A 26171-nucleotide genomic window follows, 5' to 3' on the forward strand; every position below is an offset into this window, starting at 1 on the left:
AGCGTAGTATAGTAAAATATTATAGTTTATGAATAATTTTGTGAAAGTGACTTGGTGAAAAACATAAACGATGGAATTGTCAAAAAAGTGGAAAAAATTTTGCGTTGGCCGGGAATCGAACCCGGGTCAACTGCTTGGAAGGCAGCTATGCTAACCACTATACCACCAACGCGTGTTTTAAGCCTAGGCACAACTCATTTCTTCTTCTCTGTTTGATCTAGGTAATGTTTGTCTGGACTAAACAGACTCACATGAACATGAAACATGAAACACATACATCCAGTGGAATTATTAAATATATGTGCAAAAATGTTAAACTATCACATTTTCATCAATAATACACTTTATTCAGCCTCGCACAGCTCCTGATAATAGCCTGTCCTTTATCTATTTGTTTAATTTCCCCCTTAAACTAATCCTCTTTGTTACCATAACAGTCCTGCGATGGGCCATATGAATCCTATTGTTATCTGGCTGCAGCTCACCAATGGCTTCAAAATGCTGTTGTATATTATTGGAAACTTGAACCTCCATTTCTGTTTAAAGGGGATTTTCAAAGTTTGCCTCTTTAACTCCTTTTTCAAACCATATTTTCTCCTGCTCAGAATCTTCTCCTCACTGTCTTTGATAGAGTGGTTTGTGTCTTTAAGATGAAGATGCACGGCGCTCTGTGGTCCTGAACTCCAGTTTCTTCTGTGCTGATAAAGCCTCTTGTGCAGTAGATGTTTAGTCTCACTATGTGGCGCTCTTTACAACTTCCTTCACTGCATTGGACAGAATAAACTACATTGCTCTGTTTTTGTGTTGCATCTTGTCCTTAGGGTGAAACAGGGTGTGTCTTAAAGAGACTCAATTCCTTCTTGGTTCCGTTTCTCTTTTTTCCTGCTTTTTGGCTCTTTTACCGTTGTTAAGAGCCCAAGCCGGGTAACCACAGGCTGAGAGAACATTCTTAATGTTTGTCCTCTCGCCCTCTGAGCTGGTGGGCACTTCTTGGGCAAAAAAAAAAAAATCCACGCTTTTATCTCTTAACATGACGTACATAATCTGATAACTCCAGAAATCCAATCATGATCAGATTTCTCAAGTACATTTCCACACATGCATTAGGCACGTTTGTATGTAGTTGCGTGTTCTTCTTCTTTGGTGTTTTATGGCGGCTGGCATGCAAGTGTTACATTACCGCCAGACTTTATTCTTTAGACTTTATTCATCCCCCACCTGACCACGGAGGCGGAGCTAAAGGTCTGCCGTGAAAGCGGACGTCAAAGTGGTTGAAATCACATTTTCTACGACATCGAACTCGACAAAATCAACTGGAAACTTAATGGAGATCATCATGAGGTCAAAGGTCAGGAATTTGAGCCACAAAAAAAAAAGGAGGAAAAACTAAAATGTAAAAAAATAGAGGGTAGTTTAGAGGAGATACAAAACATGACTTAAAATCTACTGACATTTTGCAGTAAATGACACATTTTGAAAACAACTGAATTATTATGGACATTATGGACAATATAACAGATCCATGATTGGGACAGATGCACCGGACTAAACGTTTAGGACCATTTGGATGTTTGATGTAAGTCCCATCTTTGTGTCATGTTCTTTGTTTTGTTTAGACTTTAAAATAAATCTTATACAGTGATCCCTCGCTATAACGCGGTTCACTTTTCGCGGTCTCGCTGCTTCGCGGATTTTCATCATGCATTGTGTTCTGCATTCTGATTGGCTAAACAGTCTCTCCGCGTCTTCTCGACCTGTGTGTCAATAACGTTATGGATTAATATGTACACGTACGTAAAACCGCTTGCCAAATTCAAGTTTGCGAGGCTGGTGAGAGCGCTCATGTGTGCTGCGGGACACGCCGGTGAGAGCGGAGCGCGTGAGCTTCAATGTTTTATGGAGTATTTCATTGTATAATAACTGTAAAAAAGTAAAGGTTTCTACTTCGCGGATTTCGCCTATCGCCGGTTCATTTGGGAACGTAACCCCCGCGATAAACGAGGGTTCACAGTACAAAAAAGATACAGTTAAAGAGTCAAATCAGATGTATTTTGATTTATGAATAATATACTAATATATTGGTAAGTTAATATACGTTGTACTTTTCAGTCCAGTTCAAATATGTAAAATAAAGACACCTTTCAATTGTAGGGAAGTAAAAGTTAAAATATTCCACTGTAGAATGTACTCAAGTAAAGTACCTATAATTGTACTTTTCCAGTACTTTAACTCTTCTAAACTGAAACCTCTTTAGAACGTGCCCATTATTAACATTACTAACATTATTAACAGGTAAATAAAATCTCGTACCACCAGTGTCTGGAGTTTCAAAATGGAGTCGTCTTCTTCAGTTTTCAGTTTCCCGCCTTGAGCCGCTGCAGTGCCGCACGTGCTCCAGCAGAGGGCGCGCTTGGCCCGGGTCTCACGCGGCGTTCACGCTTTATTTAACGCGTTATTCGGTCCTAAATTGAGCCCTTTTAGTCCCGCTGTGGACTTTGTTTGGTCCTGGTCTAGTTCCAGTTTTGATGTGGTGAAAGTGAACCAAAGTCACATGTTCAGAACTTTAGTTCCAAGTAAATAAACCTGGAGACGGCTGTTTATTAAAGTGCTTTTGACGCTAAGCTAATGCTAAAATACACTAATGTTAAAATATCAACACAAACTAAACTGTTTACTAAAGCATTCTAGGAACTTTTATAAAGTTTGTCTGTTTTGTATTTAAGCTAACGTATGTTAGCCTTTGGCTCTAAGACAAAAACACTTTAATAAACACGTTTCCTCCGGTGACTTTACATGCTAGTCTGAACCTGATGCACTGATTTTCATCTGGAACTCGCTGTCACAGCTTTTTATTTTATTTGAACAAAACTCGGCAAATTCAGAGAATGAACGGAACGAGAAGTGAAGATCTGCACTTTTATGGCGAATGGAACAAACCTGTCGTGAAAAGGGCCTATATTACCAAAATTTCCCCATTTGTGGACAATAAAGGCATATTTTATATATAGTTTAATATTCTAATTTAATAGTTGGATTAAAGTTTAATAATTATTTTTCCATACTTCTGAGTACACGTTTTTAAATTCTTTGTTCTTGAAATCTTGTGTGGAAACATTGCAGTACAAATATAGGTTTACATCTTTAGATTTGCATTTTAGTTTTATCTCAACTCAAAGGGATTTCAACATTATTCAGTTCATTGATAATTGTCTCAATATAAATCGCAAAAACTATTTTTTTTGTTACATTTACTTTTATAAAATGCACGTTATAATAGTCACACTTGGACCAGGTCTTGGTCAGAAACTAAACCGGCCCAAACACGAGCAGCTCTTTTATAGTTTTGAATCATACGTTCTGAGTCGTTACTGTTCATAAAGTGGAATGAGACCTGACACTGAAATTGGGAAATGGTTGTTTTGAAGCTGCGCAAAACCAAACGGTGAGTTTATTGTCCATAATAAATGAGACTTGGAATGAAACTAGACTTGAAGAGACTCTTAAGTCTATTCACTTGTTTAAGCGACACTTGATCCTAAAACAAAAACATAATTCACATAAATAAATTTAGAGATTCTGAGGATTATTTTCAGGAGAAAATACTTTAGTCGTCAGACATAATCCTGAAGGCTTGTTCCTGGTTTAGATCAGTCTTCGTTATAATTCTGTTCTGGTTTAAATTACAACTTTTTATCTACACATTACTACTACAAAAAGGACATAACCAGGACTAAAGCAGGTCTAAAGCAGGTCTAAAGCAGGACTAAAGCAGGACTAAAGCAGGACTAAAGCAGGACTAGAGCAGGACTAGAGCAGGACTAGAGCAGGACTAGAGCAGGACTAAAGCGGGGCTAAAGCGGGACTAAAGCGGGACTAAAGCGGGACTAAAGCAGGTCTAAAGCAGGTCAAAAGTGAGGCCGGAGCACAAACGGAGCAGCACACCTTGAGCCATGGTGAGGGTTACTCTTTTATTAACATCCCAAAATAAAAATGGACAGATGAATTCAAATGTTTTAAGTCCAGAAAAAGGTTAAAGTCGACAAAATGGTGCAAGAGTCCGGGTCGGTTGTCGGTGCGGCGCTCTCCGAACTGTGCCCGCCCCCGGAAAACGAGCGACGCCGCGAGCCGCGCGACAAATATAAAAGTGTATAAAAGCGGAGCGGGCGAAAAAATCCAAAAACTAAACAAAAAAAACAACCCCCAATTCTTTTGTGACAATTACTGTATCTTTAAGTCCACGCCCATGTTTTTATCTACTGTGATTATATTGATTTCCCCCAACAGCAGAAGTTCAAGAAGAGAAATGTACATTTTATCGAAACATAATCGAGCTTGTGAATCGTTAGTCGAGGTCGAGACAAGCAGCAGAGCAAGAGGACGTGCGGTCAAAGTGACTCGAGTCCCGTTCGCCCGCGACGTTCTTGCCTTTCGCACAAACTCGGGCGAGAGCGCCGTCTTTCCCGCAAAGTTTGTGTCAGAAACATGCGACGCGTTGAAGCGTTTCGTGAGCGTTGGCCAGAGCCCTTGAAATCGACCAACCGAAGCACAGATCGTGCTTTTAGTCGACGGACAAAAGCACAGATCGCGTTTTTAGTCGAACCGAAGCGCGGAACACGTCATGAGTTGATTACGATTGAGCAGATTTCAGCAAAAACAAAACAAAAAAAGCGAACCGTCCTGTCATCCCGAGCGGGCGAGGCGGAGGAGGCACAGTTTGGAGAGAGCTCTGGTTCGGGAGGACGTCGGTGAGGTTGGGGTCACGCAAGTCAGGTCGGGGTCACGCGAGGTCAGGTCGTGGGTGTGAACTGAATGGTGGGTTGGTTGGTGAGCCGCCGCGACTCGTGTTGAACTCAAATTGTAAAAGACCGCTCCGTCCGATGCACATGAAGACGTCTTGCTTAAGCGAGCGCCGCTGGAGAATAAATATCGGAGTCTTTCTGAGGAATGCCTTCTGTCCGTCACGCCGTGTCCCGCCCGTTCCGTCCCGCGCTGGCCACCGCTTTCCCACCGGCTCTGGGACAGTTCTTAGGGCTTCTCTTTGGGGATGGTCTCCTCGCGCGGCTTGGCCCCTCCGAAAATGGCCGAGTTGGGATTGGCAACTTGGTTGAGCGGCGCGGCGACGGTGCGAGGCTTGAGCTGGAGCCTCGGCCGCTGTGCACGCTCCTCTGCAGCAGGGGGCGACAAAAACAACACCACGTTAGATGTCGGTGTAATCCCTCATTCGTCCAGGCGTGTTCCATAGTAGAAAAAGCTTCAGTTGTAGTCATCTGGACTCAGTTTGAAAAAATAAATAATTTTTAAATTATTTTTTCAAACTGAGTCCAGATGACTACAACTGAAGCTTTTTCTACCACGTTAGATCACACTTTGCCCTTTTTTTTAGTACTGTTAAACTCATTCTGGCCCGGGAATCAAACACAGGACCTCCTTATTGGGAAGATTATTTCTTTAGTTTGTTGTAAATTTCCCATTCATTTCCCCAAAAACCTCAAAGTTTAGGTTTCCGGCTTCATTGGCTGACAAACTAGGCCCCGCCCCCTCACTCACCTTCAGATGGTTCTCTAAAGTCTGTGGGCGGAGCTCCGCGCTGGGGTCCGTCTCTAAAACGCCCCATGGGCCCGGGCCCGGCCCCAGCCCCGGGCCCTCCCCTCCTGTCGCCCGGACGACCGCCTCGACCCCGCCCACCCATGAAGTCGTCGTCGCCACGGAAACCTGCAGCACAAACAAACGTCAACGACAGAAACAGAACTGAAGCGACGCAGCGTTCATTCGTTCAACGTTAAGAGGCCGATGAGGACGCGTGTCTTTGACAGAGCCGGACCCTGACTGGGCGGTGAACAGGCTCCATGCGCTCTGATTGGTCGCGCCCTACCTCCGCCACCTCCGCCCATCGAATCGAAGCTGTCGTCTCCTCCTCGCTCTCTGGAGCCGAAGCCTCGACCGCTGCGCGCTCCAACGAAAACGCGTTAGAAACAAAACAAAACCGATGAAGTGAAAAGAAAGTTAAAGATGTTCCTCTGCGTCTGAGATCACGACTAATAATGTGGGAAGTAAATGATAAAAACTACATAAATGTCACTGCGCTTTTGTATTTACAGCGTTGATATTTTAGAGTTCCAGATTCTTTCTTGAAAACGTCTTTGATCAAAGCACTTTCCTGAGACACGGCTGTGCAATAGATCAAGATTTAACTGATTTAAATTATTGCTATATTCAATTACAAAAACGTTGTTATAATTGAACATACAATAACTTACTGTGTTCAGCCTCAGAATGATGTGAACCCTTTTATAAGTTTAAGTCAAAGTTTGACATAATAATAACTAATTTCATCAGTTAAGCCACATTTGTACCAACTCTACTTTTATATTATACTATAAGAGTCCAAATGATATTTATAAAGTGAAATGAGTTCAAATTTTTTTAAAAAGGTCAAAAACAAAACAAAACCAGGAAGAACTCAAAAGTGAAAATAAACAGGAAGAGGACGAGCCAATCAGAGCAGAGCCCACAGAGCATCGACTAATCAGAGAGTAGAGCCCACAGAGCATCGACCAATCAGAGAGCAGAAGCCTCTCAGACCAATCAGAGAACAGAGCCCACAGAGCATCGACCAATCAGAGAGCACAAGCCTCTCAGACCAATCAGAGAGAAGAGCCCACAGAACATTTACATCATACGTCATAAGGCGCTGGTACAGCTGGCAGCCCGGTGTAAACGCTCTCTCTTCTTTCTCACAATTATTGTGCTTTATCTCCTATATTTTGTAAATATAGTAAGTATATTTTTTCTATTTTACTGTACGATAGGGACACGCGCTGGAATAGTTTTTTAATTCAACTGTTTTTGACTTTTTTCGGCTGGATTTGAGCGTTTTTCGTTGCGTTAGTTGTGTTGTTGTGACGTGAGCTAGCTCCGAGCGAGCCCACCAGCCCCCCCCTCCCCGCGCCCTCCGGCCGCGTTAAAGTACGGCGTGTCGTCGGTACACGTTTATATACACGTTTATATGAAAGAGGAACTTCACGAACGATCGGGACACGCACTGGAATCGCTTTAAATTAACTTGTTTTGACTTTATTCGGCTGGATTGAGTGTTTTCGTCGTGTCGTTGCGATGTGTCTTGGCTCTGAGTCCCCCGGCTCCGGCCCCGCCCCCCGCCTGGCGCCGTACCGCGTTTACACAAAGGAGGAACTCATGAAACTGCGGAGAACAGTCGTCTTACCCGGAGATCGTCACGTTATCCCGGCGGACATCCTAAGGAAAACGCAACGAGGCAGACGGGCTGGATGTAAACTCCGAGAGAAGAGAGGGACAAACAGGAAGTCGGTTCCCGCCGTAGTCATGGGTAACGTGAGGTCCCTTCAAAATAAAATGACGGAAATAGCGAGCCTCATGCGGTCCCAGAGGATTTATAGGGACAGCAGCGTCTTGATTTTCACAGAGACCTGGTTAACAGCAGAAATGCCAGACTCTATTGTAGGTTTGGACAATTTTCATCTGCTGCGGGCGGACAGAACTAAAGAATGCTTGAAGAAAAGAGGTGGAGGTCTGGCGGTGTATGTGAACACGAGCTGGTCCAAACCCGAACACTGCACAGTGAGGGAGCAGCTATGTAACAAGGATATTGAACTATTGGCATGAGGCCATACTATCTGCCCCGGGAGTTCTCACATGTGATTTTGATCGCAGTCTATGTGGCCCCGTCTGCCAATGCTGAAAATGCTTGTGAAGCACTGCTCTCCTGCACTTGTAGGCTGCAAACACAGCATCCACAGGCTCTCTTCCTCATCTCTGGTGACTTTAACCACGCTTCTCCCTCTTCTGTTCTACCAACATACACCCAGTATGTTACCTGCCCCACCAGAGAGAATAGAACATTGGACTTGTTTTTTGCCAACACCAAGGAGGCTTATTCTTCTTCCCCCCTCCCTCCCCTGGGCAGCTCGGACCACAACCTTGTACATCTGAGGCCTGTGTATAAACCCATCGTGCGCAGGCAGCCTGTGGTGTCCCGTGAGGTGAGGATGTGGTCTGCTGAGAGCGAGGAGGCTCTGAGGGACTGCTTCAGCACCACTGTCTGGACTGAGCTTTATGACCCACATGGGGAGGACATCAACACCATCACAGAGTGCATCACGGACTACATCAACTTCTGTTTTGAGAACATTGTTCCCTCCCGGACGGTGCGGTGTTTTCCAAACAACAAGCCATGGATTAACCGTGAACTGAAGGCTCTGCTGAAGGAGAAGAAGAGAGCCTTCAGGTCAGGGAACAAGGAGGAGCTGAGGACTGTGCAGAAGGAGCTGAGGAGGAAGATCAGGCAGGCTGAGGCCGGCTACAAGAGGAGGATGGAGGAGCAGCTGCAGCAAAAGAACATTCAGGGAGTGTGGAGGAGCCTGAAAACCATCTCGGGCTTCAAAATCCCCCCTGCCCAGACAGAGGGGGATCTACAGTGGGTGAATGATTTAAATGCTCACTTCTTGAGGTTTGATCGGTCACCCGCCCCTCCCCCTGCACAGCTGCATGCTCCCTCTTCCACAGCTGGACAATGCCCTGCATCTGTTCCTCTTCGCTTATCTGCCCCGGACCATCGGCTCCCCACTTCGCCTGGACTCACCCATCCCCCCAGCACACAGTCCCCCTGCCAACCACTGACTGTCACAGCAGCACAGGTGAGGAGTGAGCTGAAGAGGATTAAAGTGAGGAAGGCAGCAGGACCTGATGGCATCAGCCCCAGGCTCCTTAAGTCCTGCAGATGAACTGTGTGGAGTTATGGAGCATGTCTTCAACATGAGCCTGAAGCTGAGGGTGGTACCACAGGTCTGGAAGACCTCCTGTCTGGTACCTGTGCCTAAGACACCGCGCCCCAAAGACCTCAACAGCTTCAGGCCAGTGGCTCTCACGTCCCACCTGATGAAGACACTGGAGCGGCTAGTCCTGGACCACCTCCGCTCCACCGTGAGCTCAGCCATGGACCCGCTGCAGTTTGCATATCGGTCTGGCATCGGAGTGGAGGACGCCGTCATCTCCCTGCTGCACCACTCTCTCTCTCACCTGGAAAAGCCTGGCAGCTCTGTGAGGATTCTGTTCTTCGATCTTTCCAGCGCCTTCAACACCATCCAGCCGCTGCTCCTGAGGGACAAGCTGGAGACGGCTGGTGTGGAGTATGACCTGGCAGAGTGGATCCTGGACTACCTCACAGACCGACCCCAGTTTGTGAGAGCCCGGAACTGTGTGTCTGACACTCGGACCTGCAGTGTGGGGGCGCCCCAGGGCACTGTCCTCGCGCCCTTTCTCTTCACCCTTTACACTGCAGACTTCAGACATGACACGGACAGCTGTGTCCTGCAGAAGTTCTCTGACGACTCTGCCATCATCGGACTCATCACGGACGACGATGATGCGGAGTACAGAGGACTGGTGCAGGACTTTGTGGACTGGTGTCAGCGGAACCACCTCCTCATCAACGCGAGGAAGACCAAGGAGATGGTGGTGGATTTCCGCAGACGCCACCCCACTGCCCCCTCACCAGTGAACATCCAGGGACGGGACATTGAGAGAGTGGACTCATACAAGTACCTGGGTGTTCATCTGAACCACAAACTGGACTGGACTCATAACACGGACGCACTGTACAGGAAGAGCCAGAGTCGGCTCTACCTCCTGAGGAGACTCAGGTCTTTTGGAGTGACAGGGCCACTCCTGAAGACCTTCTACGACTCTGTGGTGGCATCAGCCCTCCTGTATGGTGTGGCCTGCTGGAGCAGCAGCATCACAGAGAGGGAGAAGAAGAAGCTGGACAGAGTCATCAAGAAGTCCAGCTCCGTCCTGGGCTGTGCTCTGGACTCGGTGCAGGAGGTGGGGGACAGGAGGGTCCTGGCTAGATTCACATCTATGCTGGACCATGAGTGTCACCCCCTGCAGGACACTCTCTCCGCTCTGGAGAGCAGCTTCAGTGAGAGACTGATCCACCCTCGATGTGCGAAGGAAAGGTTCCGTAGGTCTTTCCTTCCTGCTGCTGTCAGACTTTATAACAAAAACTGTTAGTACTGAACACTCGCAATACTGACCTAACCATGTGCAATTCTGTCATATGTGCAATTGCTGTTGGAATTCATGTGCAATTCATGTGCAACCTATGTGCTGTCGTGACACATATTCATGTGCAATTACTGTCGTGATCACATGCACATATTTGTCTATGGGAGTTTTTATTTATTTATAGGAGATCTTCTACTGAAAGTGTTTTTCAGACTTCCTATAAGTGATCTGTTCTTCTGTATCTACCTCTGTATCTACCTGCGTTGCACCAATGAAATTTCCCCATGTGGGACAATAAAGGAATATCTTATCTTATCTTAATCAGAGAGCAGAAGCCTCAGACTTGTCGTTTTTCGTGTCGTCGTTGGTGAAGGGCAAAGTGAACGTTAGAAACAGGATGAAGGTTAAACTCTGCTCAGGCTGTGACACGAGAAGCTCCTGATTGGACAGCGAATGTGGTCCAGCGAACGTGGTCCAGCGAACCAGGTCCAGTGAACATCAAAAGCTCAAGAGGAAAATAAACATCTGACCAAACGACACCAAAAGAGACAGTTTCCCCTGGAGCACTGAAGCCTCTAACACACAATGTAATGTTTACACTTAGTCCTTTTTGGTTTCTGTAACTCCGCCTCTGTTCATTTTGGATTACCGTATTTTCTGGACTATAAGTCGCACCAGCCAAAAATGCATAATAGAGAAAAAAAAAAACATAAGCATAAACTGGAGTATGAAATGTTGTAAGTGTAAAAATAACAAATAATATCACATATAAGTTGCTCCGGAGTATAAGTATAGAAGTATAAATATAACTATAAGTCGCACACTGGCCAAAACTATGAAAAAAAGGTGCAACTTATAGTACGGAAAAACTGTAGTCCTTTTTGTATTTGACCCCCTCTTTGTTCTTGAGTCACGTTTTGTTTCTGGTAAAGTCGGTGTAATGCCTCTTTCGTCCAGCAGGGTTCCATTGCCTCAGTCTTTTTCATCTGGACACTGGGCGGAGCCTGTCCCGTTTATCTCTCTGGTAACGCCGTTTTAAGTCTCACCTAAAGCTAATCTCCTTTGTTACCCCAACTGTCCTGTGGTGGCCCGTAGGCTGACCCCGCCCCGTGCTTCTGGTCAAGTTATGGTACAGTTGGACCCCAGTTTGTATTATTATAATCATTTGTCTTTCGATACCGATACCACACTGGACACGCCGATACCGATACCACACTGGACACGCCGATACCGATACCACACTGGACACGCCGATACCGATACCACACTGGACACGCCGATACCGATACCACGTTGGACACACCGATACCACACTGGACACACCGATACCGATACCACAGTGAACACACAGCTCTGAAGCGTTCGTCGTGAAGAGGAACAACGGCTCGTTCAGCTGAAGCGGACGAGACGCAGGGACACAACTCACAAATGTTTTCATAGTTTTCATATTTCCAGTGACACAGGCCCGTGTTTGGTTTCCACAGCAACAGCAGCAGCAGCAGCAGCAGCTGCTAACGTTGTGGTGCTGGTGCTTCTTTACAACTTCCTGTGAAGGATTTACGCATTTAAAAACAGGTCAAACGTATTTAAAGTGGCTGCTGCAGAGTCACAAACCGAAGTATTGTGTGACCATTGTTTGTACAAATGTAAAATAACTCCTCAAATAAGTTCTTTTACATGAAAGAGTGGGAAATAATGTAAAATTCTATCTGTTTTAAATGAGACATTTTGAGGAGATTATTGATGTTTGGATCGATTATTAGAACCCAGGTATCGGCATTGAACATGAAGTACTAGTATCGGTCAGAGGTCAGTGGTGTCCCGAGTGCGAGGGTCAGAGGTCAGTGGTGTTTGTTGACCTTTTTAAAAGACGATAAGTTGGAGTTATCATTGTGAGTATAAAATGTTCACCTCCTGCTCCGCCGCCGCCTCCTCTGCCGTCGCTCTTGAAGCCAAAGTTTCCTCCACCACCACGCTCCTGGCGACGCCCCTCTGCGATGTCCACCCTCAGCGGCCGGTCACCGAGCAACTGCGGGGGTCAGCAGAAGTTACGCGGGTCATATGCCGCACTTTTTTTTTAATATTTAGAAAGAGTCAAAAGTGTCACTGACCGCTCCATCGTACGTTAGCGCTTCTTTTAGCGACTCCAAGTCATCAAACTCCACGTAACAGAAACCTGAGGAAAACAACAGTTTAGTCCTGGCCTAGTCCTGGCCTAGTCCTGGCCTAGTCCTGGCCTAGTCCTGGCCTAGTCCTGGTTCAGGCCTTTAATCAGTGTTTGTGAACAACACTCAATGATTAATCAACTGTAAAACACACTTCTCTAATGTTTAAGTTTGTCTGGACTACACAGTGGCATTATTCAATTTAAATCATCAATAACACACTTGATTCATAAATATTCTCTATTCAGAAGGCTTCAGTCACATATCTGAAAGTTAATGTTCAGTAGAAATAATGGTTTGAATGCTTCACCTTTGAACTTGTCGGTCTCCTTGTCCCGCACCAGCCTCACACTTCGGAGCTGCAGATCCTGGAAGATGCTGTCGATGTCGCCCTGGACCGTGTTGAAGGGCAGGTTCCCAACGTAGGCCGTGTAGGGCGGCTCTGTGGGAAGATCCTTCTGCTTCCTGCTCCCACCGCCGCCAGCGCCGCCGCCACGAGGCCTGCAACGGGAAACGACCACGTCAAGTACAACCGCACGTCAAGTACAACCGCACGTCAAGTACAACCGCACGTCAAGTACAACCGCACGTCAAGTACAACCGCACGTCAAGTACAACCGCACATCAAGTACAACCGCACGTCAAGTACAACCGCACGTCAAGTACAACCGCACGTCAAGTACAACCACACACGCACGTCAACTACAACCTGCAAAAAACACACACACGTCAACTACGACCACACACACACACATCAACTACAACCTGCAACAACCACACACACGTCAACTACGACCACACACACGTCAACTACAACCTGCAAAAACCACAGACATGTCAACTACAACCTGCAAAAACCACAGACACGTCAACTACAACCTGCAAAAACCACATACACATCAACTACAACCACACAAGTCGACTACAACCAGCAACAACCTCACACACGTTAACTACGACCACACACATAAGTCAACTACAACCTGCAACGTCACACACGTCAACTACGACCACACACACAAGTCAACTACAACCTGCAACCTCACACACGTCAACTACGACCACACACACACACGTCAACTACAACCTGCAACAACCTCACACACGTCAACTACAACCTGCAACAACCTCACACACGTCAACTACGACCACACACACAAGTCAACTACAACCTGCAACAACCTCACACACGTCAACTACAACCTGCAACAACCTTACACACGTCAAGTACAACCTGCAACAACCTCACACACGTCAAGTACAACCTGCAACAACCTCACACACGTCAAGTACAACCTGCAACAACCACACACAAGTCGATAAACAGGAAACGGCTGTTGCTAACGTACTTTGCTAGCTTTGTTTTGCTAAGGCTCAACATATAAAGTTAGCATCAGGGGTAATACAGCGCTTTAGCACGAGATCAAGTCAGAGTTTGCTTTTTGCCGTCTTGTTTTCTCTCTCGTCCAATCACGTCGCTCAAACTTGTTCTGGGAGCAGATATTGAGCCGGACCTCTTTGGAAGCTGGGCTCACTTTTGGATCTCTTTAACGGCTCCATCGCTTCACTTGCGACAGACACTTTAGGACGACCCGGTCCGGTCCAAAGGGATCCAGACCAAATGTGACATACATAGACTTCAATACATGAGATGGGCCAATATGTTTCTTGGCTCAGTGTTTACTGGTAGTGTTATATTTTCTTTGCATTAATAGATGGGAACTGTTAATATAGTGCAAAGACTCATTGATATTGCCTAAATACTTGCAGTACATGATCATAATGTGCTATTGCTGGAGATGATATATTTTTTGACAATTTTGTTCACTTGTAAAAGGGTTGAATTTATTTTTGATGATGCATTTTATTGATTATGCGCTTAAACAGCAGGTACTGTGTTCTCCTTTAATGTTTCGCTAATTCTGTGTCGTTTTAGCTCCCGTTTTACTTTCTTCCCAGGCCAAGTACGAGTCAGGTCTGTGGGAAGCTGCTCCCTCACATTAAGGACACATGGTTTCCAGTGCAATAAAAACAAACCCAATGAAAAATCACATGCTTTTGTTTTATCTAACTAAAAACCAAGTACTGGGGCTTTGATGTGAAACTATTCCAAGTTTTAAGAATACAGCTCTCTGATTGGACCATAGAACATAAAACTTTACAAAATGCATTTTAATGCAAGTGATCAGCATTCTGTCATTAAACACATTTTAAGTGTTCTCCCAAACCCTTTCATTCATTGAACACACTCGTGTCTCTGAACACTCTGCTTTTCCCTCTTTCCTCGTGTGCAGCCTCCACCCGGAGCACACTCGGCTCCAGCGGCACTGGTCCTGTGCCCGGGATCAGACTCAGGAGCCGAGCTACGGAGCTCTGTTCCCGGGGCTTTTTCAGAGCCGTGCACGGGCCTCACGGAGCCTCCGGGGCGGCACAGAGCCGTGTCTGCAGCCCCTGCGCAGCCTTAGCTTTAGCCCTTTTAGCTCCGCTAGCCGTGTTAGCTCAGCCCGCAGAGCTTCCCGGAGCCGCAGCCGCATGTGGAGCCTCGGCTGCGGGCGGGACCTGGAGCTCCGCGGCCTGGAGCTTCAACAGCGGGGCTCGGAGCAGGCAGTGGCGGCGCATACGGCCCCGGAGCCTGCGGAGCAATGCAGAAGCAGCGCGGGACACTCACCCTCTGCTGCCGAAGCTGCTGTAGGCCCGGTCCCGGTCGTCGTAGTTGTCGTAGTCCGCCATTACTGCTGCTGTGTCGGAAAAGGAGGTCCTTCACGTCACATGTGGAGTCAAGGGCTGCCCGCGGCGCCTGAACAAAAACATAACCACAACATACCAGGGAAGTGTAAACAACGTAATCGTTATAATTATCATTCATATCATTCAGAGGTGGGCCAAAGTTTGTACTGAAGTAAGAGGAACGTTACTTCAAAATAATATGACTCAAGTAATGTTACTTCAGAATAATATAACTCGGGTAACGTTAGTTCATAGTAATATGACTCAGGTAACGTTACTTCAGAATAATATGACTCAGGTAACGTTACTTCAAAATAATATGACACAAGTAATGTTACTTCAAAATAATATGACTCAAGTAATGTTACTTCCAAATAATATGACTCAAGTAATGTTACTTCATAGAAATATGACTCAAGTAATGTGACTTCAGAATAATATGACTCAGGTAACATTACTTCAGAATAATATGACTCAAGTAACATTACTTCAGAATAATATGACTCAGGTAACATTACTTCAGAATAATATGACACAAGTAATGTTACTTCAGAATAATATGACTCAGGTAATTAGGATACTAATATGACGGTAACTTAACTGCAAAATCAGAAAAAGTTTTATGGCCATTGTCATTGAACAAAGTTTGCAAACATAGGAACTTGTTTCGGCGTTTAAATGCAACATAAAACCACAAAAAAAGGGAGTGTCTACAGAGCCGCGGTCGAAACTGCCATGTTATTTTGTGCCGCGGTTCCTGAAACTGCTGCGCTATTTGACCGCGCCGTTTTAGACCGCGCCGGGTTAAGGTTAGGGCCAGGGTCAGAGTTAGGGTTAGGGTTAAGGTTAAGGTTAGGGTTAGGGTTAGGGTTAAGGTTAAGGTTAAGGTTAGGGTTAGGGTTAGGGTTAGGGTTAGGGTTAGGATTAAGGTTAGGGTTAGGTTAGGGTTAGGGTTAGGGTTAGGGTTAGGATTAAGGTTAGGGTTAGGGTTAGGGTTAGGATTAGGGTCAGGGTTAAGGTTAGGGTTAGGGTTGAGGTTAGGGTTAAGGTTAGGGTTAAAGACGCAATGGACGATTTTTCGGCAATTTGAGAACGCAGGCGGAAGTGCGCATGCGCACTCCCCCGTGCAGACTGATACAACACACACGTGCGTTTGTTTATTAGCGCAACGGAGCGCATCGCTTCTCTCGTCTCCCGTAGATTTCTGTCCACTTCTGCGTCACCTCTAACTGTCTTTCTCCGTCTTCATTTTGCCCCGTACACTGAGGGAACTATATTATGATAGATCCATGCGCTTAGGCACGCAGAAACGTGGGGACGAACCGCACGCGGCTGCATGTGAGCGATAGGTGCGTTTTATGATTGATACGTGGCAGGACAAATGATTTATCCACGCCACGAGGAAATATGATTAAAAAAAAATGCTGAAAAAAATCATCCATTCCACCTTTAAGGTTAGGGTTAGCCATGAGGCTATATGGCAGTGCCGCGGTTCCTGAAACTGCTGGGCCTTTTGACCGCGCCGCGGCTCTGCAGCCACGGCCTAAAAAATAATAGAAAAGTCTATAAAAACAAATAAGGCATGAATAAATTAAGGATACTTCAGAATAATACTCAGCCCCCACTCAGTTAATGTTACTTCAGAATAATATGACTCAAATAAGAGTAACAGTTTTGCCCTGACTTAGTTTATCTATGGATATAAGAGAAATAAAGAAAGTTGACTATGAAACATACAAACAAAAATGGCACAGTGAAATTTTATGTAAACCCAAACAGAACATTTATTTTAATCAAAGACAGTTTTGGTCAGTCTGAACCTCACCAGAGGTCAGTGGTCAGTGTGTGCTCAGCAGATGGAGACAGGACAGGAGTACATATGCACTATATGATTATGATATTGAAAATTAAATGCATTTTTGTACTATTGCCCCTTGCACCATGACTTACGTAGTGAGTGTTTTCTGATTTGTCTTTGTTTGCCATGTCAGATGAAGAGACTGGCACGTCTGTTTAAAAGCTGCATAAGTCTATGTTAAAGGGAACGCCATAAGAGGACGCTATATCATATCACCTCTCATGGTTTAATCCTGTTTTAATCCTGGTTTAGTCCCGGTTTTAGTCCGGGTTTTAGACCTGGTTTAAGACCTGGTTTAAGACCTGGTTTAAGACCTGGTTTATACCTGGTTTAAGACCTGGTTTAATCCTGGTTTTAGTCCTGGTTTTAGTCCTGGTTTTAGTCTTGGTTTTAGTCTTGGTTTTAGTCTTGGTTTTAGTCTTGGTTTTAGTCCATGTTTATTCTTGGTTTTAGTCCCGTTTTAGTCCTGTTTTAGTCTTGGTTTAGTCTTGGTTTAGTCTTGGTTTAGTCCTGGTTTAGTCCTGGTTTAGCTCTGGTTTAGTCCTGGTTTAGTCCTGGTTTAGTTCCTCAGGTGAGCTGAACAGGTGATGACGCGGGTCGCTGTGTTTCAGCACTCAGACTTCCGGGTTTTTATCTTGTCATGTCGCTCTGTCTCCAACTTTTTCGTTTCACTTTTCTCTTTTCTCTTTGCCCTGTCCCAGTCTGACCCGGTCCGTCCCGCGCCTGTCCCGGACTGTCCCGGTGCAAGACACACGTTCCCCGGCGCCTCTTCCGCCCCGGGATGCGGCTTCAGTGACTCCGAACCCCGGCCGTGTCGTGTCCCGCCGCGCCGCTTCGCCCTGGGTTTAGCTCATGTTAGCTGTTTAGCTCCGAGGTAAACTAACTTTAACACACTTTTCCGCTGCTTTTCCCTCCGCAACGCGACACCGGGACTGTAAAACCTCACACCGGGCACATGTCGCCTCACACCGGGTTGTAGTTGTCACTTTTCAGCCCGTTTTACCGCTTTTGTTGTGAGTTTTAGCGCATCTGTGGAACTTGAGTTGCTGTTTGTAACTGTTACGTTCCATTTCCGCCGGACTCCGTTAAACTTTTCTCATTTTTAACGTTGTTCGCGCTGTTGTGATCGCGCGGGTCAGAGTTCGGACACTTTCTCCGTGGAAGTTTTGTCGTTATTGTGTTATTTGTACTTCGTCAGCGGTAATTATCACTTTACTACAAACGGAAGTAACACAGGATGGTTTGAAGTGACAGGACCTGGGGATTTGACACCTGTTGAACGTCAGAATATTTACCTATTTACACTAAAATAAGTGAAAGTGATAATGGAGAAGGTCGATATATTTACTCAAATAAGAGTAAAACATATTTGGGAAATAACTACTTAATTATTTATGATTCATGAGTATTTGGACAGACCAAAACAGTAAATAATACACAGAAAAGTGAATTTACTCTCAGTGGGATGAGGAGAAGAAGAAACGTGAGAAATCAGAAGTGGGTAATTCTGATCATGTGGAAATGAGGAAACGTCTTTTGATTGAACAGTAGTTTATGGCCATTCAAAGGTGAGTCTCGGCCGCGTCGTGTGATCTGGGGAAACTCTTGAGAGAACCAATCCGACTTCTCAAAAGCAGAGTAACACGTGCAGAACATCATCGTCTGTGCTGATTCACTGGAAACTTCTGAACAAACCCTTATTGAAGACAGGGGAATTTTGTTAGTGGATGTGTTGTTTCTCGCTGGCAAATTGCTAGGAAATGTTTATTGCTGATATAAAGCTGATTTATGGCTCAATATTAGTGTTATTTGCAAAGTAGAACCACCAGTGTGTGACAATCCCTCTTAGTTTGTGTCTAATCCCAGAGTCGTGTATCAAATGTCAACATCCACACTCAACATCCAAATCTCATGACGCGTGTCCCGGAAAGTACAAATTTTGTCCTTGAAAATGTTTTGCTGGATTGTTGAAGGTCACATTACTGCACTGCCATCATCACAGTGAAAAGAGCAGATGGATTTTTGTAGAAAAAAACACAGGAAAATGCAGGATTAATAGAATCATGTGGAGCTCCTTGTGTGGACATGGCACGTCCTCCTGGTCACATGACTGCGGCCTCCGTCTCTGCAGGATGTGGTGCTGCTGGTGCCTGGACTCGGAGCCCAGTCCGGTCCCAGACCCAGGACCCGGCTCTAACCGAGGCTCCAGCAGAAGGTCTAACCGAAGCCAGGTCCAGAACCAGACCGGTCCCGGACAGAGCTGCTCCAGCTGTGGAGGAGCCTTTAGCAACACTCAGAAGAAGGTACCAAACTCTGCCAACATCAAAATCTGATCTCAACTGGTACAAAATGTGGACCAAGTATATCTTAGGACTAAACTGTGCTCAAACTAGTGTGAAAGATTCCATGTTAATTTTCTCCATCAGTGAAGTGGTTCTTCTCTGCTGTTGTTAAATCCATAAATCATCTCCAGACTCGTTCTGTGACTTTCTGCCGTCTAATCACAAGGTGAAGGGAAGCTAGCTTTGTTTATCCCACCTGTGTAATTCCCTCTGCAGCCAGTAGATGGAGACAAAAATCAGTTTGTGTTGTGGGAAATGCCAGAGTATTTTTGTTTTTATAACACATTAGATGCCAAACTAAAGGTACAAGTGCATGTTTAAAGGCTGATAACAACACAAATAATGCATAATATTTGTCCTTTAAGCCAGGACTTGGGACGGTTTATGGGATTACATACATTTGTGTTTGTGTTTGTGGATATCAGAATTGCTGCACAAAATTCATATTGGACCATCCATAAAAAGAAAGAGTACTAACCCTGGTCTTTTTCAGCACGTGTGTGTGGACTGTGGGCTGAGCTACTGCAGCACTTGCTCCGCCCGCCTAGAGCCCCGGCCCCGCCTGTGTCACACCTGTCAGCGTTTCTACGGTAACCTGCTGCAGAGGGCGGAGCTTATGAGGCTGAAGGTCAAAGAGCTGCGAGATTATCTTCACCTGCACCATGTTTCCACTCACCTGTGTCGAGAGAAGGTTTGTTTAGACTCACCCGTGTCCGTTTAGACTCACCCCTGCATCCGTTTGGACCAGGGGTGGGCAAACTACGATATTTAATTTTTGGGATTTTTTTTTTTTCACACCAATGATCGCGGGCCGGCCCTCCGCTACTTGCCTGTATTCGAATATGGCCCTCGGAGGAAAATAATTTCCCACCCCTGGTTTAGACTCACTCCTGCGTCCTTTTGGACTCTCCCCTGCGTCCGTTTGGACTCTCCCCTGCGTCCATTTGGACTCACCCCTGCGTCCTTTTGGACTCTCCCCTGCGTCCGTTTGGACTCTCCCCTGCGTCCATTTGGACTCACCCCTGCGTCCGTTTGGACTTGCATGTTCTTTTTGTTCTCCATGTTCTTTTGTTCTCCGTGTTTTTTTGTTCTTCATGTTCTTTTTGTTTTCCATGTTCTTCACGTTGTTCATGTTCTTCACGTTGTTCTGTTTCAGGAGGACCTGGTGGAGCTGGTTATGGGACATCAGTCGTCCTCTGAGGCGTCCACCCCAGACTCCACCCCCCCACCTCTGATCACGGCCACAGAGACACATGCCCCGCCCACAGAAAGGCAGATCCCACCCACCGAGACAAACACTTTGCCCGCAGAGAGACAGGCTCCACCCACAGAGAGCCAGACCACGCCTACAGAGACACAAGCCCCTCCCACAGACGTTCAAGCTCCTCCCACAGACGCACAGGTTCCTCCAATCTATGCAGAGGACCTGCCCCCTGAGCCTTCCACCATCCAATCAGAGAGTCTCGAGGACGAGGACGAAGAGGAGGAGCAGGTGAGATCCTCATGTTAGTCTGCTCTCTGTGGTCCTCAGATCCTCATGTTAGTCTGCTCTCTGTGGTCCTCAGATCCTCATGTTAGTCTGCTCTCTGTGGTCCTCAGATCCTCATCTTAGTCTGCTCTCTGTGGTCCTCAGACCCTCATGTTAGTCTGCTCTCTGTGGTCCTCAGATCCTCATGTTAGTCTGCTCTCTGTGGTCCTCAGATCCTCATCTTAGTCTTCTCTCTGTGGTCCTCAGATCCTCATGTTAGTCTGCTCTCTGTGGTCCTCAGATCCTCATCTTAGTCTGCTCTCTGTGGTCCTCAGACCCTCATGTTAGTCTGCTCTCTGTGGTCCTCAGATCCTCATGTTAGTCTGCTCTCTGTGGTCCTCAGATCCTCATCTTAGTCTTCTCTCTGTGGTCCTCAGATCCTCATGTTAGTCTGCTCTCTGTGGTCCTCAGATCCTCATCTTAGTCTTCTCTCTGTGGTCCTCAGATCCTCATGTTAGTCTGCTCTCTGTGGTCCTCAGATCCTCATCTTAGTCTGCTCTCTGTGGTCCTCAGACCCTCATGTTAGTCTGCTCTCTGTGGTCCTCAGATCCTCATCTTAGTCTGCTCTCTGTGGTCCTCAGACCCTCATGTTAGTCTGCTCTCTGTGGTCCTCAGATTGGCCCGAGACGTCGAGCTTCTCTGTCTGACCTGAGCTGTGAGGACGATGTGGAGAAGCTCAGCGTGCGACGCCTCAAAGAAATCCTCGCTCGCAACTTTGTGGACTTTAAAGGCTGCTGCGAAAAGTGGGAACTGATGGAGCGAGTGAGGCGACTGTACAGAGACAAGAGCAGTCTGCAGCAGGGTAATAACATACTAAGAACATGTTAAGAACACATAAGAGACAAGAGCAGCCTGCAGCAGGGTAATAACACGCTAAGAACATGTTAAGAACATACAACAGAGACAAGAGCAGTCTGCAGCAGGGTAATAACACGCTAAGAACATGTTAAGAACATACAACAGAGACAAGAGCAGTCTGCAGCAGGGTAATAACACGCTAAGAACATGTTAAGAACATACAACAGAGACAAGAGCAGTCTGCAGCAGGGTAATAACACGCTAAGAACATGTTAAGAACATACAACAGAGACAAGAGCAGTCTGCAGCAGGGTAATAACACGCTAAGAACATACAACAGAGACATAAAATTATGTAAAACAGGCTGATGAAACCCTAGACTGCAGTGTTTAGCTTAACATATAATGGTTTATTTGTGTTCTAATAATGCACTCGACCTGTGTATCAGGATGTAACCTCTGAATTATGAACATGAATATTCACCTAAAACACTAACACCACATGGACACAACCACTGATCATTCTGTTTACTTCACAAACATCACTATAAAACTATAAACATGTATTACCGACTATTTAAAACACATTTGTTCACATTAGTTTGGTCGAACATGAGCATTAGATGAAGTGCAAAGTATTTATTACGAATTGATGATTAAAAAGTGCAGCTCCTTTAGTTTGTCTGAGTTCTTTTTCCATAACAACTTGGAGCTGGAGCTGGACGTGGGTCACTACAGGTTACCATGGCGATGAGCTCTCCAGACTTTATTATTATAACTCGTGAAAGGACATGTGAACATAGAACAGGGACGTATGTGCAGTGGAGAATATAATACCTGTGTGTTCCAGAGGGGGGCGCCGCAGCAGCAGACGAGCTCTTGTGCAGGATCTGTATGGACAGTCCCATCGACTGTGTGCTGCTGGAGTGTGGTCACATGATCACGTGTACACAGTGTGGCAAACGCATGAGCGAGTGCCCCATCTGCAGGCAGTACGTGGTACGTGCTGTGCACGTCTTCAGGTCCTGAGGTGAGTCTGGGTTTACACTGGGTTTACACTGGGTTTACACTGGGTTTACACTGGGTTTAGACAGGGTTTACACTGGGTTTAGACTGGGTTTACACTGAGTTTACACTGGGTTTACACTGGTTTTAGACAGGGTTTAGACTAGGTTTACACTGGATTTGCACTGGCTTTATACTGGATCTTGATCTTGATTCAGACTCGGGCCAAAACAGGACGGTGAGCGGCAATCGCTTTGTCAAGAGTCAAAATCTGATATTTCCAGGTCATAATGCGTCTGACATTAGCATTAGCATTAGCATGACATAAAGAGAGGTTCAAACGCGGCGTAGAGGCTTTGAGAGAAGTCAAAGAAATGAGGCAAAACTGTTCCTGTGCACGCTAGCTTTAGCCACGGCCCTCACACACACAAACATGGAATTGCTCAGATCGACCTCAGGATTAAAAGGGAGGATTTATTTCAGATTTATGATGGAAACACGGGTTATGTTTGGATATTTGTTTGGATGTCTGTAGTGACTGTTTTCTTTCTCTCCACAGGGGGGCGCTCCGCAGTGACGTCAGATTAAGTCTGGATCGTAGCTTCCTCTGTAAAAGATTTGCAACTGTCCCTGAAATCAGAAAGTGTTTTTACTGCAACTTTAAAACGACAATTTGGATTTGAGGAGACGTCTTCTGGACCTTCTGAATGTTCCTCTCTGAGCCTTTAACCACGTTCTAACGGCGTTCCTCGTGAGTCTTTCTGTTTCTGTTTACAACAAGAGGGAAACGTGAGCGACGTGCGGACACTCGGACGGCTGCCAAACGCTGCGTCTGGTCCTCGGGCCGCACTTTGAACACCCTCACGATAAGCGCGTTCACAGGAGACGTTCTGAAAGCTCCTGGACCACGTGGATCCGGTGGGTACAGATCTTTTTTCTCTCTTTTTAACCCCCGTTCTCGCATTGTTAGCAGCCGCCGTCGCGTTCCACTTCCTGTTTACGAGCTCGTCTTCGCCGAGCCTCACGAATAACTCACTTCGAACTTCGTCGCGGCTAAAAATCCCGACTTTGTGGCTTCGTTTGTACAGCAGTCACTTTGCTCAAGGGCTTCATTCATTTTGACTTTTCCGCGTACGTTTGCGCCGACGCCCTAACGCTGGAAACATGGTTGTGCTTGCCAAAACTGAACGCGTTTGGCGAGCGTTTGTCCGGTCCCTCTGATGGACGACCGAAGGATTACACGGACGTTCATGCGCTTCAGATTCCTGTTCTGAGCACTTTTTTCCCCATTCAAAAGCTATAATATTTGGTTTTAAATTGTTAAGTCGCGGTGGCAACAGTCCTGACCTCTCATCGTCTTCAAACGCACGGATAAAATGCCTTAAAACGTAGTGAGTTTTTACGCTGTTTTTGTTTGGTTGTGGGTTTAAAGAACAGACTGGTGGTTGGACTTAAAGGACAAAAATTATGCAAAACGTACTTCTTCTCTCTGTTCTCACGTCGTTCCTCATCACAAACTCAGATGTAGCACATTTAGCTTCATTCACACTAGTTTGATGAATCCCTTAGAAAGTCCTCTCGAAAGTCCTCTCGATCTCTTCAGCTGTTTTTAAGTCATTTTAAATCATCTCCAGACTCGTTCAGAGCATTCCATCCAATCGCGACGAGTACAACTGTGTGCTGGGACCAGGCAGAGGCTTGAACTGTAATTTCTCCTGCCGTCAGTAGATGGCAGCACCAGCAATATAATTTAGTTGAGATGCCAAACGTAAGCTTCTCAACAGCGTGTTTCAAAGCTAAAAAATTATACAAATACTGCTTAACGTTTGTCCTTTCAGGTAGGAGTCTTTCCGTTTACGTTCCGCTGCCCAGGAGAGTTCTTTTTTATCAGAAGTTCAGTGCCTTTCACGTTTAAACTCTCGCTGCAGCGGAAGATCATTTTACTGATCGATTATTCTTGTTGTTTTGAGCGTAAAAAGTGCGTTTGAGCAAATTAAGTGCGTCTGTTTGAGCAGATGAAGTGTGTTTGAGCAGATGAAGTGTTCTCTGTGAGATGAAGAAGGGACCAATCGGACACTGTCTCCCGTGACTCCGCCCAGCCACAGCTTCGGCTCGTCCAATCGGTGTCTTCATCAGAACGTGCGACTCTTGCACGTTCTTCCTTTTTAAAAGAAATGACTTTTGGTTTTTATGTTGTGGTTTTGTCTTATTTGGGTTTTGGTTTTTGTGACTTTGACTCGTTTTTATGATCACACTGTGTCAGATGCCCTCCTTGTGTGTGTCAGATGCCCTCCTTGTGTGTGTCAGATGCCCTCCTTGTGTGTGTCAGATGCCCTCCTTGTGTGTGTCAGATGCCCTCCTTGTGTGTGTCAGATGCCCTCCTTGTGTGTGTCAGATGTCCTCCTTGTGTGTCAGATGCCCTCCCCGTGTGTCAGATGCCCTTCCCGTGTGTCAGATTGTGTCAGATGCCCTGGAGCCTTAAACAAAGATGGACGTTTGTAAAGAGAATATTTGAAACGGATAAAAAATTGTTTTCTCTGAGGTGATTATTTTGTAATAAATCTAATTTCCTACTTTTTTGTCTGTGGTTGTTTTTTTTTATGTGAAGCTTTCACTTTATATTTGACTCCTGTGTTTGTAACTCAAAGATTTTTAAATGATTTACAATTTAGATCAACTCTAAATCACCTCCACGTGTTTGTACATGATTCTGAATGTTAGAGCGCCTCCTGCTGCTCAAGTGATTCAAAATGTCCACGTGGATTTTCACTCCAACAAAACTCTGTTCACTCAAAATTGTTGATGAATTCAAGTAAAATTAAATGTACGTTGTAGTAAATCAAATCAGCTAAAACACGACTCGTAAAGAACAGTTCCACACAAATTGTACTTCATTACTTTTACTTTCTGTCAGTAGATTTTTCATACAACTTAAAAACATCCTTCTATTTTCAAAAACAATGTGACTTTTTACGTTTGTTTATGGAGTAATCGTTCCGTAGGATCGACGTCTGAGCAGTGGGCGCGGCCTGGACGTCTTCCTCTGATTGGCTGTCCGGGAGGCAGTGGGCGCGGGTCATTTTGAAGTTGCCTCCCGCCTCGGTGCTGGGTTGCCAGGTCCAGAAGCGCCGTCACTTTTCAGGAAAATGAGATAAACTTAAATCTCAACAGAAAAGAATAAACAAAGAGGAAAACGGATTTGGACCTTTACACGAGCTAACACACAATTATTACCATTTATAACTGGAAAAGAGCGGACAAAATCAGTATTTGAATCAACACTTTATTCATTGTTCCACAGTTTAATCACAAATCCTGACAGAAATGAGAGAAAGAAAAACAATGGACAGTTATCTTTTTATTGTTTTATCTATTCTGTAACTGCTTTTATCAAACAAAACTGATATGTGATTGTGGAGTAATAATAATAATAATTAAAAAATATAGCCGCAAGCGGCAATGATCGGCCCTCGCCACGCCGCCGCCACGCCGCAAGAGGACGGGGCGCTAACGCGCCCCAATTGTCCTTTTATTACGCCTACTGCTGAATCTGTGACGCTGTCACATCTTCTCCCCTTTGTTTTACCATCAAAAAGCAATTTTGTTTTGAATTCTTGGCAAAATGTGCGGCTTTGCCGCACAGACACCGTGACTCTTTGAATAAAAATGTGGATAACTTTTGATGGTCCACCCCCGAAGATGAGTCTC

The 26171-nt window shown here is 45.6% G+C and overlaps 2 protein-coding genes and 1 non-coding gene across 4 annotated transcripts; 1 reads left to right on the plus strand and 2 right to left on the minus strand.

Annotated features, from left to right (window-relative positions):
* Positions 1 to 100: 100 nt before the first annotated feature.
* On the minus strand, positions 101 to 172 carry trnag-ucc (transfer RNA glycine (anticodon UCC)). Its single transcript has one exon. It is a non-coding gene; the product is annotated as a tRNA-Gly (tRNA).
* Positions 173 to 3949: 3777 nt separating this feature from the next.
* Positions 3950 to 15021, minus strand: eif4h (eukaryotic translation initiation factor 4h). 2 transcript variants are annotated; one of them, XM_072462164.1, is made up of 7 exons: positions 14875 to 15021; positions 12517 to 12707; positions 12153 to 12217; positions 11953 to 12070; positions 5882 to 5950; positions 5548 to 5712; positions 3950 to 5165 (listed from the first exon to the last, which is right to left on the minus strand). In XM_072462164.1, exons 1-7 carry the CDS (start codon positions 14934 to 14936, stop codon positions 5026 to 5028), a joined length of 810 nt encoding a protein of 269 aa, XP_072318265.1. In that variant the 5' UTR covers positions 14937 to 15021; the 3' UTR covers positions 3950 to 5025. The 2 variants fall into 2 exon arrangements, with proteins under 2 accessions (XP_072318265.1, XP_072318272.1); XM_072462171.1 differs by lacking the exon at positions 5882 to 5950 and having other exon boundaries at positions 14875 to 15020.
* A 2342-nt stretch (positions 15022 to 17363) lies between these two features.
* Positions 17364 to 25037, plus strand: LOC140376717 (E3 ubiquitin-protein ligase rififylin-like). Its single transcript, XM_072462151.1, has 7 exons — positions 17364 to 17665; positions 18923 to 19094; positions 19627 to 19824; positions 20290 to 20625; positions 21277 to 21463; positions 22309 to 22488; positions 23023 to 25037. Exons 1-6 carry the CDS (start codon positions 17379 to 17381, stop codon positions 22485 to 22487), a joined length of 1359 nt encoding a protein of 452 aa, XP_072318252.1. The 5' UTR covers positions 17364 to 17378; the 3' UTR covers position 22488; positions 23023 to 25037.
* The last annotated feature ends 1134 nt before the right edge of the window (positions 25038 to 26171 follow it).

This window comes from Eucyclogobius newberryi, unplaced genomic scaffold (assembly GCF_026437365.1).
Source record: "Eucyclogobius newberryi isolate DKJ021-1_F unplaced genomic scaffold, fEucNew1.0.hap1 SCAF_10, whole genome shotgun sequence".
Classification (NCBI taxonomy): domain Eukaryota; kingdom Metazoa; phylum Chordata; class Actinopteri; order Gobiiformes; family Gobiidae; genus Eucyclogobius; species Eucyclogobius newberryi.

Excerpts from the sequence above, each read along its gene's own strand:
- eif4h (XM_072462164.1), bottom strand. The coding sequence starts at position 14,936 with ATGGCGGACTACGACAACTACGACGACCGGGACCGGGCCTACAGCAGC. Across the intron at positions 12,071-12,152 it reads CGCTAACGTACGATGGAGCG|TTGCTCGGTGACCGGCCGCT; the intron begins GTCAGTGACACT and ends TGACCCCCGCAG. Across the intron at positions 5,951-11,952 it reads AGGCGGCGGCGGAGCAGGAG|CGCGCAGCGGTCGAGGCTTC; the intron begins GTGAACATTTTA and ends TTTTCGTTGGAG.
- LOC140376717 (XM_072462151.1), top strand. The coding sequence starts at position 17,379 with ATGACGCGGGTCGCTGTGTTTCAGCACTCAGACTTCCGGGTTTTTATC. Across the intron at positions 17,666-18,922 it reads GTTAGCTGTTTAGCTCCGAG|GATGTGGTGCTGCTGGTGCC; the intron begins GTAAACTAACTT and ends CCGTCTCTGCAG. Across the intron at positions 21,464-22,308 it reads CAAGAGCAGTCTGCAGCAGG|AGGGGGGCGCCGCAGCAGCA; the intron begins GTAATAACATAC and ends TGTGTGTTCCAG.